A 13,264-nucleotide genomic window follows, 5' to 3' on the forward strand; every position below is an offset into this window, starting at 1 on the left:
TCAGCCCCACCCCCCAAATTCAAAGACCCAATCCAAAAATGGGCAGCTGAGATGAATACAAACTTCTCCAATAAAGAAATACAAATGGCAAATAAATACATGAGAAAGTGTTCAACATCATTAGTCATTTGAGAAATGCAAATTAAAACAACATTGAGATTTCACCTTACCCCAGTAAGAATGGCTAGCATTAAGAAATCAACCAGTAACAAATGCTGGCGAGGATGTGGAGAAATAGGAACTCTTCTCCACTACTGGTGGAAATGCACACAGGTGAAACCACTATGGAAATCAGTTTGCAGACTCCTCAGCAAACTAGGTCTATAGGTCCCATTCAACCCAGCTATTCCCCTCCTGGGTATTTTCCCAAAAGATGTGAATGTCATATCACAGCGATATATGTGCACCCATGTTCATAGCAGCACAATTTATAATTGCTAAACTGTGGAAGCAACCGAAATGTCCATCCACTGAGGACTGGATAAAAAAATTCTGGTACTTTTATAGAATATTACTCAGCTATAAAGAAAGAAAAACTTGAGGATTTTATAGGTAAATGGCCACAACTAGAGACCATACTCGTAAGTGAAATAAATCAGACCTGCATGTGTAAGAATCGTACTGTCTCACCAGGGAACCACCTGAAAGAGTGAATAAAAACTAGGAGGTATGATAGACATTGTGAAATGAAAGGAAAATGCTCAAAAGTAAAGGGCAACTGGGGTGTGGGAAAAGAGAAGGGAAAGAAGGGGAAATCATTTAAGTATGTATATACAGGATAGCTAACATAGCTGTACTACTGTCTTTCACTGCTCTATGGAAAGGAACACTTAATGATTACTTGTTTGATCAATCTTGTATGTCTCTATTAGTTTTCTTGAGAAACCACTTTGAAGATATCAATAAGTAATACAACAGCCATGGTTAACTTCCTACAACTTTGTAACTCTATTTTGTTTGTGCTGTTCTTATGCTATTTTGTAAATGGATGTCTGTTTGTTAATATGTTTTCCTTCTTCTATTTCTTAAAATAAACTAAAAAAAATTAAAAAATAAAAAAGATTTAGTGGTCAAAAGAAACATGGCTAGTCAAAATTTCTGATTATGACCAATTCATATTAGACAACTGTCACACTTCTTGACTTCTGTCTGCTGTTCAATCTAAATCCAATTCTTAGTACTCATTATAGAAATGCAATACATAAATTACAAAGTTAGAAAAACTGAGATAGTAAGGGAACAGTTACATGATCTGGGCCAAAAGGATTACTTTGTTCAAAATTTTAAAACTTCCTCAATGAAACAAAGACAGAATACAAAAAACAACTTCAAATATTAAATGCTAAGTTTTGAAAATAAACCACCTGCTATTTATATGAAAAGAAATAACAGTATTTACCCAATGTTATACTGTGAGAAATACTGCACAGTATTTTTAACAAGTGTTACTTCTCTTAATAGTCATAAAAACTCAGTAGGAAAAGTATCATTAACTTATAGTCATATAGATAAGAAAATTGAGGGTCATAAAGATCAGCAAACTTTCTAAAGGTCAATATGCTTAGAAGTGACAAAACTCAGATTCAAACCCAAGTAATCTGACACCACCCATCACTCTTAAACAAAAGTGTAAGCATTTCTCCAAAAATTATCAATATTCAATTTGTGATACATAAATATTAATACTTTGAGTGCTAGTACAAAGAATCTCACACAGTCAGATAAACTTTGCATTAGTGCCTATTATTTGACTGAATGTTGTGAGCTACGAGACATTAATCAAGAGGTTTTTGTTCATAAAATATACTCTCAAAGCTTACCTGTTTTTCTAAAGCCTTTATATACCAATATCCATTATGTGTAAAGTATATTATTTCTTTATCTTTGTTGAATTCTACCTTTCAAGTGTTATCCAACCTCCCTGTGGTCCATTTTATTTCCCTATCTTACCCGAACTTCAACACGATTCTTTTGTTTTGTTTTGTTTTGTTTTGTTTTTTGTCTTTGCCTTTGCTTTGTTTTGTCTCGTTTTGTTTTGTTTTGTTTTGGACATAGACTTGCTATGTAGTTTAGGCTGGCCTCGAACTCAGGGATACTCCTGCCTCAGTTTCCCAAGTGCTAGGATTACAGGTGTGCACCACCACACCCAGCCACAACAGTGTTAAATGTTGAACACTTTGGTACTGCAGGAGGAAAAGATCAGATATAAAAATAGTTAATTATATTAACATTGCTGTCTAATTTAACACCACTGCTGTTTCCCAGCTGAGAAAAATTGTGAGAAAAATAGCTATCACACACAGGAAGGTATATCAAATACAAATTGCAAAGTAAACACTATGGCTTGTGGATAACACATACTATCATGAAGTCATTATTACCTAAAAATTATGTAATAACAAAAATGTGAAGTTTTATTTCACATTTAACTGTTTCACTGAAATAAAAACCCAATAGGAAAAGTATCATTAACTTAAATAGCACCACTTCTTACAATTCCCAGGCCTCTATATTCGCCACACATGCACGTTGTCACATTGCTAGCCTGAAAATAAGTCACATTACAAAGAACAGCATATCTATCCTGTGCCAAGTCACATGCAAGTTAAAAATAGTTCCAGGGTTTCAGTAGCAAAACCAATTCAGAATTAAACACAGCAACTTCCAAGGACTCTTCAACAATGCGGGGCTAAGGTCAAAAGCAAAGCAGGATTCACCTTAGGATTTTGTCAGACACATAAGAATAAAAAGGTCTCTCAGGAAATTAGAGAAACAGTGCAGTAAGTCAACAATGTTGAACTATTTTAGCTGACACATACCAGCCTTTCAGTAACTTCAAAAGTTTGTTACACAGATTATACTAGTTTAAACTGAACAGAGTAAAATTATTTTATTGAACTTTTCTGGTACATATTATTTTGTATACAACAGAATTAGAGGTGGACAAAATGACTTAACAGTACTGTGACACTCACACTAAAAGGCGTTTTTACCCAAGAGGCTATGGTACCATCTGTGCCCCTATAATTTCCAACTCTAAAATCCACGATCACCCTTCTTCTCATATTTGTTTGTAAAATTTCAAGGCAGCAATAAAGGACCTACAAGCCAAAACACTCAACGAAGTACCATGAAAATCAGCATTATAGTACTATAACAAAACTTTAAGTATATGTAGGTCAGGAATAAAATTTTATGGATTAAATACTCATGAAATCATAGTAAGTATCAAGGAATAAAAGATGCAAAATAAAAATCTAACTCCCTGCATTGTTAAGTGTTTATATTAACGTAACAACCTAACCAGATTTTTCCCTGTAGGAAAATTAAGGCAAAAACCCCTCATGTTTTGCTCTCTTTTTTTTTTTTTTTTTTTGGCCTACTGATCTCAAACACAATATTCAATTGTCATGCCCCAAGTTCTAATGGAAACAAATAGGAGCCTATTCTGTACAGGTATTTGCTGTGATAGTTTAAATGTATCACAGACAACTTTATCTTAGTAATTTTTCACTTTTACTTTTTCTTAATGGAATTACATTAATTCAACAAGTAGTTAGTGAGACCTAATAAAAGCCAGGCTTATCTCTTATAGGATACAGCGTATCTCTTACAGGCTTATCTCTTATAGGATATAGCATTAACTTCTACCTTGGCGCAAGGTAGAAGGAGAAACATAAAATAAACAAATAAATATATAATATGTGGAGGTGGGAGCAGGGGCCCAATTATTACTTTCATTAACGAAATTGACGGTCTTCCAGTAAAATTTGATAGACCACTATGACAGTTAAAATTGCACTGTCACTTTGACTGGTTTGAGAGTCACTGACGAGATCAGTAAAGCACATTTCTGGTGTGGATGAGTGAACCAGGGAGACATAACTAGTCCTTAGCCCCTTTCTCTCTGGCCCTGTTCCCTGCTCTCCTCTGAAATAATGTTCCAGTCTTGGAGCATCCTACTCTGGACTGAATCTTAAAAACATGAGTCAAATAAACCTCTCCTTTAAGTTGCATGTGTCAGGTATTTTGTCCAGCAGTGGGAAAGCTAAACAATACAGGAGACTCAATGTCTTCAGAAAAAAAAACACAGATTCACAGGGGCTGTGGACAGCTGAATAGGAAACTACTAACCTAGCATGCCTGAGGTCCTAGTTTGATCCCTAACACCATTAAATAAATAAATAGGATTCACAAAATTTTCATTTTTCTGTGTACTACAGACTCACATACTTCTCACTATAAATTATTTTGAAGCAGTTACAGGCAGCAGAAATGAGTGGACTCTTCAGTTCCAGGAAGCATGTTTTAGAGCTGTCATCCAAACTTTAGTAGCTTTACCAGAGTTGTAAAACTGATCCAATTCATATTTATCTTTTAATTACATTCTCAGATCTTTTCTTCCTCTTAATTTTTTACCTCTTAATCATATCCATTTTAGTATGGAAGGGGAAAAAACTTCAAGGCATCAGCTGATACCCACAGACACAGAACTCAATTAGACCTGACAGCAAGATTTCTGAGGGCAGGTTTCCAGTCTGACTTACCACCCACACCAGAACTCAGTAGCATGTGCCTAACACAAAGTAGGTATAGTCATGTTTGCTGAACAAAGTCATTCACAAAAATCAATCTCCAGTATAATTTAAAACCAAAACCTTATATTATCCTAAGCAACAGCTTTTTATTTTAAGAATTTACCAGGACTGCTTAGAAAGTAATTAAAGATTTCCCACAAACATTTCAAAATACGTACACAGAAATGACTGCTCACTCTCAAAAAGAAGTCACCTTTTTCAAAACATTTCTGGGAACCTCCCTTTAAGAAATTCCAGCACTCTGGAAGGCTGTGTCAGGAGGATTGCAAAGTTCAAGCCCAGGCTAAGCAACTTAGCAAGACCCTGTTTGAAAAAAATAATAAAAATAAAATAAAGAGCCAAGTATATTGGTGAATGCTCTAATCACTGCACTCTAGGAAGCTGAGGCAGAAAGATCACAAGTTTAAACACAATCTGGGCAACCCGGGCAACTTAGAAATTTAGTGAGACCCTGATTTAAACATTCTTTAAGAATTTAAAAAATTAAAATAAAAAGGTTGGGGATGTGAGTCAGTGTGAAGACCCTGGATGCAATCCCCTGTACCACCACCAAAAAATTTTTTTCTTTGGAATCAGTTTATGAAATATGAAAGAAACAACCAACTCTAATTTACTAATGTACAATCCCTGCTGTCAGTCTACTCTTCTTTCACTCAGTCTTTTCCCTGCTTTCCCTGAATTGTACCCATGGCCTGGGAATCATATACTCAGAAGCCAGTGAACAATAATGCAAAATGGAGCCCAAGAGTAGAATTCTTATTAGTACAAGACAAAGAAAAAAGCTAATGTATTAACCACTAATATTTGTATGACTGACAATTTGCAAAGCGTCATACCTTCTATTACTTTATTTGATCTTTATAACACTATGAGAACATCTAACAAGGTACTATTATCCCAGTTTTACACACAGAAAGTAACTAATGCTTAGACAGTTCAAAGAACTTCCCCAACATCCCATCATAAACAAATGGTGAAGTCAGGACTCATCCTTTATAATGTTTAACATACAGGTTAATTTGTCTGTTGCCTCATTACTATAATAGTATTGTTGATGGGCTTAAGTATGCATCACTAAGATTCTAACCTATTTATCCAATTTCAACCACTGAGAATTTAAAAGCTGTCTACTTGTTTAATTCAGAGTTCCTCTCCTTCCAAATATTTAAGACAATGTATTATCAAAATTAAACTTGACTCCAAAAAAGAAACATTCTGTATCACTACCAAGTGAGAAGGCAACTTCATGGTCTGTGAAACCACCAAGTTTCAAAACACAATTTAGAAACCCATAATCTAAGAACTTTGCTCAGGAAGATATAAAGTATCACTTAGCTTTGCCATCAAATGGCTAGTTAGTGGCCAGCACTGGAAACCCTCTGGATAGAAAATATTTTAAATCCCTTCCAGAAGTTTATGCTCTCTGCTCTTTCATCACTACATAGTTAAGGAAGCTTAGCTGATTCCACGTAAACTCTCATACCCTTTTCTTCTTGTTTTACTCTTGAAGAGAATTCCCTCTATTCCATAAACTAGAAATAACACACGTCCTATAAGCCTGTGCACATCCAACAATTTGACTAAATTAAAACATAACAGCTCTCTGCAAAAATGTATGTATACAGTGGTCATTTTACATTGAGATGAAAAGTGAACTACTTGCAGGGATCCTATGATGCACAAACAAATGCCTTAAATCTTTAAACCTACTCATTTCCTATTCCCACTCCCAAATTTAACCCCTTATTTCCTCACATAAAATGAAAGAAATTTTATAAACTTGTAGCAATTAACATTTCAACACTTTTAATCATACATACAGTGAGCAATACCTACAGCAAACTGGTCATCAAACTTCGGAACAAAAGGCAGTAGGTATATACGTAGCTCAGTGACAGAAAGCTTCCCTAGCATGTGACAAACTCTGGGTTCAATCCCCAACACAGAAAAAAATGGGCAAAGACATGAAGAGACATTTCTCAAAAGACTTAAACTAAAAAGGTAAATGGGTAACTTCACTATTAGGAAAATGCAAATAAGTATCACAATGAAATGTCACTTTATACCTGTTAGAATGGCTACTTTCAAGAAGATGAAAGAGCTGGGCATGGTGGTGCATGCCTGCAATCCCAGCACTGGGGAGGCTGAGGCAGGAGGATCCTTGCAAGTTAGAGGTCAGCCTGGGCTACAAAGTGAGCTCAAGGCCAGCCTTGAACTGCATAGCAAGACCCTGTCTCAAAAAGACCAAAAAAAAAAAAAAAAAGATGAAAGATAACAAGTACTGGGATGGGAAGAAAAGGGAATTCTTGTGTACATTATTGGTGGTAATGTAAAACAGTAAAGTCATTATAGAAAATGACATGTTAAGTTGCTCAAAAAACTAAGAATAGAACTACCACATGATCTAGTAATTCCAGGATATATGTCCAACGATTTGAACTAAATATATCAAATGATATCTGCCTTCCTATGTGCACTGCAGTACTGCTCCCAATATCCAAGGTATGAATCAATTAACCATCAATGGATGAAAAATTACAGAACATTTACTATTATAAGGATGAGAGGATACTATGCTTAGTAAAATAAAACAGGGAAAGAAAGATAAATTCTGCATGATCTCACATGTAGAATCTAAAAAGCTGAAATCAGAGACATAGAGAAGAGTGACTGTTTGTTGAAGCTATTGAGGAGGGACAGAGAGGGAATTACTGATCAAAATTATAAAGTTTCAAATAGAAAGGAAATCTTAACTGAACAAAGTGACTATTATCAATAATAATGTACTATATATTTTAAAATAACAGTAAATTTCAAACATCTTGTCACAAAAAATAAGTAAGGTAATGGATATGTTAGCTTAACTTAAATATTCTTTCCATACTGTATGTTTTAAAACACATTACACCACATAAATGTATACAAATATGCAACATAATATATATTAATGAAAATTTTTTAAGTTCTTGGAAAATAACAATATTTATCTTGGCTATTCAAAAGATATCTAACAATGCTGTGCTTACAGTGGCAAATCAGACTGTTTCTGACTCCCTCTATAAAATCCTTTTTAATGCCTGGGATTTTTAAAAGTCTACAATTTATGTCTTTTCCCAACTGCTTCACCTCTTAACCTCAAAACTGAGAATTAGTATTAATAGCTAAAAATCAACAAATCTGAATAAAATTATTTAACATGAACTATTTTTATTTAATATTCACTTAATGCCCCCACATTTACAATCAACTAATAACATTTTTTATCCACTACTTTAAAAGCACAGGACTAATGACAGAAAGCTAACTGGTTTTTATGCAAGAACCTCCAGAGCACGTTACAGCACTAGAAACAATTCAGCATACTTTCCCACATCTTCTATACCTTTAATTTATAATAAATTCTTCAATTTATAATCCTAATAGCTTGTAAATGGTAAGAAAAATTTAAAAGTAGGTTGATGAAAATTCACTAAGAATATTCATTACATTCTAATACTGAGAATTCAAACTAATTGAAACAAATTCTCAGGTAAATATACTAGGTCCTTAGTTTTCACATAAAAAGTTCATCTGAGGGGAGAGGTAGCAAGTAATTCTTTTTGTTTTGTTTTTTTTTTTTGTCTTTTCTTCCGGTACCAGGAATCGAACTCACGACCTTGCGCTTGCCAGGCAGGCGCTTTGCCGCTGAGCTAAATCCCCAGCCCCTTTTTGTTTTGTTTTGTTTTGTTTTGTTTTGGCAAGTAATTCTTGAGTGTACCATGACAAAGTTTTTACCAAATGTTATAGAACTCCTAACAGAGGCAAAGACAGAAGAAAAAAATGTTTACGTGGGCATTACTGTGTATATTCGTGTGTGTGTGTGTGTGTGTGTGTGTGTGTGTGTGTGTGTGGCATGTGCCCTATATGTGTACCACCCTTTTATGAAACATGAAAAAAAGTACATTCATACAACTACCACGCCTTGTAAATAACTAGCTTGTATTTGTAATAGTACAAACTGAAATTAAAGGTTAGAAATCAGAAATATATAATGGGCCTGTCCTTTAAATTCACACTAATACCTTTCATGGGTTTCAAAGTTCAATCTACATATTAGTTTGCTCAATTGAGTAATTTTTCCTTTTAGCTTAACTTTAATAGATAACTAGTGTGGCTTATCTTTCCTGAAAAGGTTTTGATAAAAATACATTTGGTAAAGATATACTTTGACAAACGCAAAACTGAAGTTTAATATGAATATTGTCCATTGTTGTTATCATCATTTATCAATGTACTTAGTATCTCCACCTCATTAAAACAAATACTAAAAACAGTATATTAGTGTTGGCTACAGAAAAAGAAGTACTACATATTAAGCCCAAAAAAAAGTATGTAACTTTGAATAAAAGGTGGCGCTAACACCTGTTACATGATTTTAAACGCGCCACTTTAACTTTCTCGATTTGTTTGCTCACCTAGTGTGAGCGCAGAACATATCACCTATTTTAATGCTGATACAAAGGAACCATTTACAGAGTAGGATTCACCATTTTCTGCGCACAGAAAATGCCTCCTGAACATGATTAACATAAAGACACGGCTACCTTTCATAAAGCAGCTCACAAATTAAATCACATCTCCTAAAACCTGCTGATCTAAATTAGCACTAATAGATGCAATAAAAAGAAGTATCAAGTTACTAATTTTTTATAAGCAATATTAAGCAAAATTTTTCAACTAAAATATCTCAGGTCTGTTTTACATGGCTTCGAAGCCTTGTTTAAAAGAAAAAGATAAAAGATAAGGTTAACCAAAAAGTCTTTTTCAAGTACTGACAATTTCTCAGTATTTCAACTACTGACAATATTCAGACAAGCAGAATGCATATTTTAAAATCTATGAAAAGAAGTGAATACTAATCATTGAAAAGCAGCTCAGAAAAATGGTCAGTCTTCTGTCCTGACAGGGGATGAGATTCCAGTTTCGAATATGTTATTAATGATTGACCTTGGGCAAGTCCCCAAGCTTGAGTTTCATCTATAAAATAACTATTCAAAACCAGATGATAATCTAAGCACAGTTTAATCTGGGCCTTACTCTGCGGCAGGAACAGTTAACAGAATGGCAACAACCAAGGTAGGAATGCTGGTTCTACCCATTACAAACATCTACAAAGCACACACACAAAACCCTGAAGTGCAGCTTACTTACCACCATCGAATTATGTGTAAAATATTTCACTTAAACACAAAATCGTTTTAAAGCACAAAAGCTTGGAAAGTTCAGTCTTTCCAAACTCAGACACTAGCATTTTACTAGATACTACTTTCATGTGAAAGTTAATACTCCCTTAAATTTTAAGACAAGTTTTATCAAAAGATCATCTCATAAAATATTATACACTAGCGACATTAAAAACTTGCAAGACTAAGCATTCTCAGCAAAATGTCACACTTAAGGTAAACATGGAACTTCTGCTAAATGTGCTTTTTTTATACTACTACTAATGACCAACAGAAGCTTATGATGTAGTCACAGTCTCTGGTAATGAAATTAATTCCAGGAATGAAGTCTTTGGAATGTGGAAATATAAAGTGAACTTTTGATTGCTCCAATTAAGTAGTAAAAATTACAATCGACCAATAAGGGTTGACCAGACACATCCTATGCCAGGCTCTGTCCATAGGTTAAGAGCAAACACCGAGGTAAGAAGTTTTCTCACAGTTAATTTCCAAGGACTCAGAAGGCAAGTAACTTGTCAACCCTTTTTACACAATAAAAGCCACTCATCTACAAATACTTTATTTCCTTTTGGGTACAGGACTACTTCCTACTGCCCATTAAAACTGTTTCCTATGCCCAGTTCAGCCCACAAAGATGTCCATCCCAGTCCCTGACATCGAGATCTTCCCAATACATAAAGCGAAAAGCTTCTAAGAAAGTATTTTATCAAATCCCCAAGCTTCAGTATCTTACACCCGACGATGCCCACATTTGCACAGACCACTGTACTTAACCGTGCCAACTTTCGGTCAAGTACCCAGTTACAGCACTTTAGTTCTTCCTCTTATGCTATTGCTAGTACAGGCAAATTACTTCTTCAAAAAGTCTGGTTTTTGCAATGGACAGTAGGCACCAGAAAAGGGAAACTGATTGGCTCGTCCTTGTTGCCCTACTTCCATTTCAGGTCCAAGGAGAAAACTGTTCCACAGAGAGTAGCAAAGGGGCCAGGTGCAAATCAAGAAGGCAGATGCCGAACTAAACTTTGCGATGACGACGATTTAAACCAAAGGGGACAGGACGTGGGGGAGGGGAACAACCCGAGCCATGCAAGTGAAGCTTCAGGGGAAAGGTCCGCTCCACGAAGCAATGGAGGGACTGGAAAACAAACCGGTCTGGCCGAGCGACAAACCCCGGAGGCTGACCGAGCCAGGAGGGGCAGGGCCCTGGAGCCCGCGAAGAGAGACCTCGGGCAATCCGCAGGGGCACAGCACTGGGCAGCACCGCGGAGGGGCAGCGCGGCCACGGAGCGGAGCGCGGGGGACGCCGGAAGGGAGCGCCGAGCGGGGCGGCACCGGCCGCAGGCGGGAGCCCCGCGCCAGGGCGCCCGGCAAGTGGCAACTGCGAAGGACGCCGCACGGGAGCCGGAGGTGGTGCGACTCTGTTGAGTCAGCACAGCTCCTACTCTGGGGGCACTTGTAGGATCCCCGCAGCCCCTCGGGGCCTGAAACCCGCGGCGGAGGGTCGAGCCCACGGCCCAAGAGACGGTGGGCTCTGACAGGCGGGCGCCGGTCCCTTCCCCATTTCACAGGTAAACACTGGCCGCCGTCGCCGCTTACCTCTGTTAACATTATTACACCCCGGGGAAGTGAGGTCCTCCCTAGCCTCGCCGCATGGCAACAGCCGTAGCAGCAGCGAAAACTGCCCGGGCCGCCGCCAACGGCGGCAACTGCTCGTTCAGTCTCCTCCCGGGCGGCGGCTTTACTCGGCTTCGCTGGCTTCCCCCCGGCCCGGCTGCTCGCGACGGACGCGCCGCCATCTTGGAAGAGCGACGTCCGCGTCCCCCCGCGACGTGCGCTCCCATTGGCCGACGCGGGGGCCGCCGGCGTCTCGTGACCGTCTCCATAGCGCCGGCGCGCGGAGCGGCAGAGGCGGGCGCTGAGCCGCCCGCTGGACGCCGCGGGCGAGCACCTGGGGGCTGGGCGTTCGGGCCGAGTTGGGAGTACTGGCAGTAGCGACGAGCCCGGGAGCCGGGGTCGCGTGGGATCCGGCGCACGGTGCCGCGGAGGTCGCTCGCCCTCCAGACGCCCGGCTGGGCCAGCCCTGGGGAGGAGCGGCGGTGGCAGAGGCCGACCCTTGGACTGACGGCGCTGCGGACCTCGGGCGTCTCGCGAACAAGGAGGCCGATTTCCTGAAGGGAGAACTTCCATCCCGCGGCGCCCGGAGATCGCGGGGGTAGTCGGCTTCCTTCTCCGCCTGGGCTGCGAGGGTGATCTGAAACTGCTCCCCGCGCGGTGCTTGCGTCCGAAACTTTGACAGACACTTTCCTCTGTCTCTGCCAATCCTCAGTGAGTTCACAGGGCTGCGCGACAGGTTGTAGATGTGATACGGGCGGATCGGCTTCACCCCGATCCCGGCCCTGCGAGCGAGGACCGCCGCTGATCAGCTGGTTCACCCCCACTGCGCTATAGTAACCGCCAGGGATAGGTTTTGCTCCGTGTAAAAGACCTTTAAAATAAATCAATGCAGGTTTTGCTTTTTCTCCTCTCTACGGCTTTTACTTTTACTTTTAGTGTGTTTGTGTATCACACTGAGCAAATCCCAGCAGGTACTGTAAATAGTTCCACCTTAAAGGGGACCCCAGTGGAACTGGAGGTGCTTAGAAGTCCCTGAGACTGACACCATCCCCATTCTAGCAGATGTGTGATGGTGTGCGGGATTAGAGGCGCTCCTTTCTTTCTGAACCGGAGTGAAGTATCTTACTCCAACGTACTGTCAAATTGCACCCAATTTGACGTTAGAAGCCGGTTTCCAAAGAAATTGAAAAGTAAACGTTCAGACGTAGTAAGCGAAATGCTTTCATCTCAGTCTTACAAAAGATACAAAGGCATTTTGAAAAACTAAGGTCAGTTCCTCCTTCCCCCTTACTGGAATCTTTTTCCCTCCACAAGACCACTATTGTGTTAATTTACTTAATATGTTACTCTTAAATTCTCGAAACAGAGTAAAGTATTACGAACCTGTATGACCTGTATGTGTCCCCATCGAGAAAACCAAATGGTTTATTTAAGCAGTTATGCCAAAAGTAAAGAAAAATCGTGACTTTTACTCCATTCAACTAATTACAGCAAAGTAGTTTTTGTTGTTTTAATCTATGTTTTGTACATAATTTCCACATTGCTGGACTAGCAAAACGCTCAGCTCTGTAGTACAATAAATACATTACTGGTATTGAATGATCAGGCCATAAATAGGAAATAAGATTGGAAAATACAACCTAGACTGAGGTATTAAGAAGGGAAACTAAGAGATACTAGAGACAAGAAACCTGGAAAAAGATACTGTTCCAACCTGTAAATAAGAAAACAGAGACAGAGGCTCGTTAATATTTAAGTTAGCAGCTAGTGAACTAAAACTGTAATTTAGATGTCTGGCCTGAGTATTCAGTTTTATTTTCTGCATCTTTT

General features: G+C 38.7%; 1 protein-coding gene across 2 annotated transcripts in view; it reads right to left on the reverse strand.

Moving 5' to 3' along the window:
- Positions 1 to 12,101, reverse strand: part of Snx13 (sorting nexin 13) — a 133,249-nt gene extending 121,148 nt beyond the window's left edge. For both annotated transcript variants that reach the window (XM_005377342.2, XM_005377341.2), the window contains exon 1: positions 11,417 to 12,101. In XM_005377342.2, coding sequence (XP_005377399.1) covers positions 11,417 to 12,007 — 591 coding nt within the window. In that variant the 5' untranslated portion in view covers positions 12,008 to 12,101. The remainder of the gene's footprint in view (positions 1 to 11,416) is intronic.
- Positions 12,102 to 13,264: the final 1,163 nt, after the last annotated feature.

This window comes from Chinchilla lanigera, unplaced genomic scaffold (assembly GCF_000276665.1).
Source record: "Chinchilla lanigera isolate Chin_1 unplaced genomic scaffold, ChiLan1.0 scaffold00009, whole genome shotgun sequence".
In the NCBI taxonomy this organism is placed as follows: Eukaryota; Metazoa; Chordata; class Mammalia; order Rodentia; family Chinchillidae; genus Chinchilla; species Chinchilla lanigera.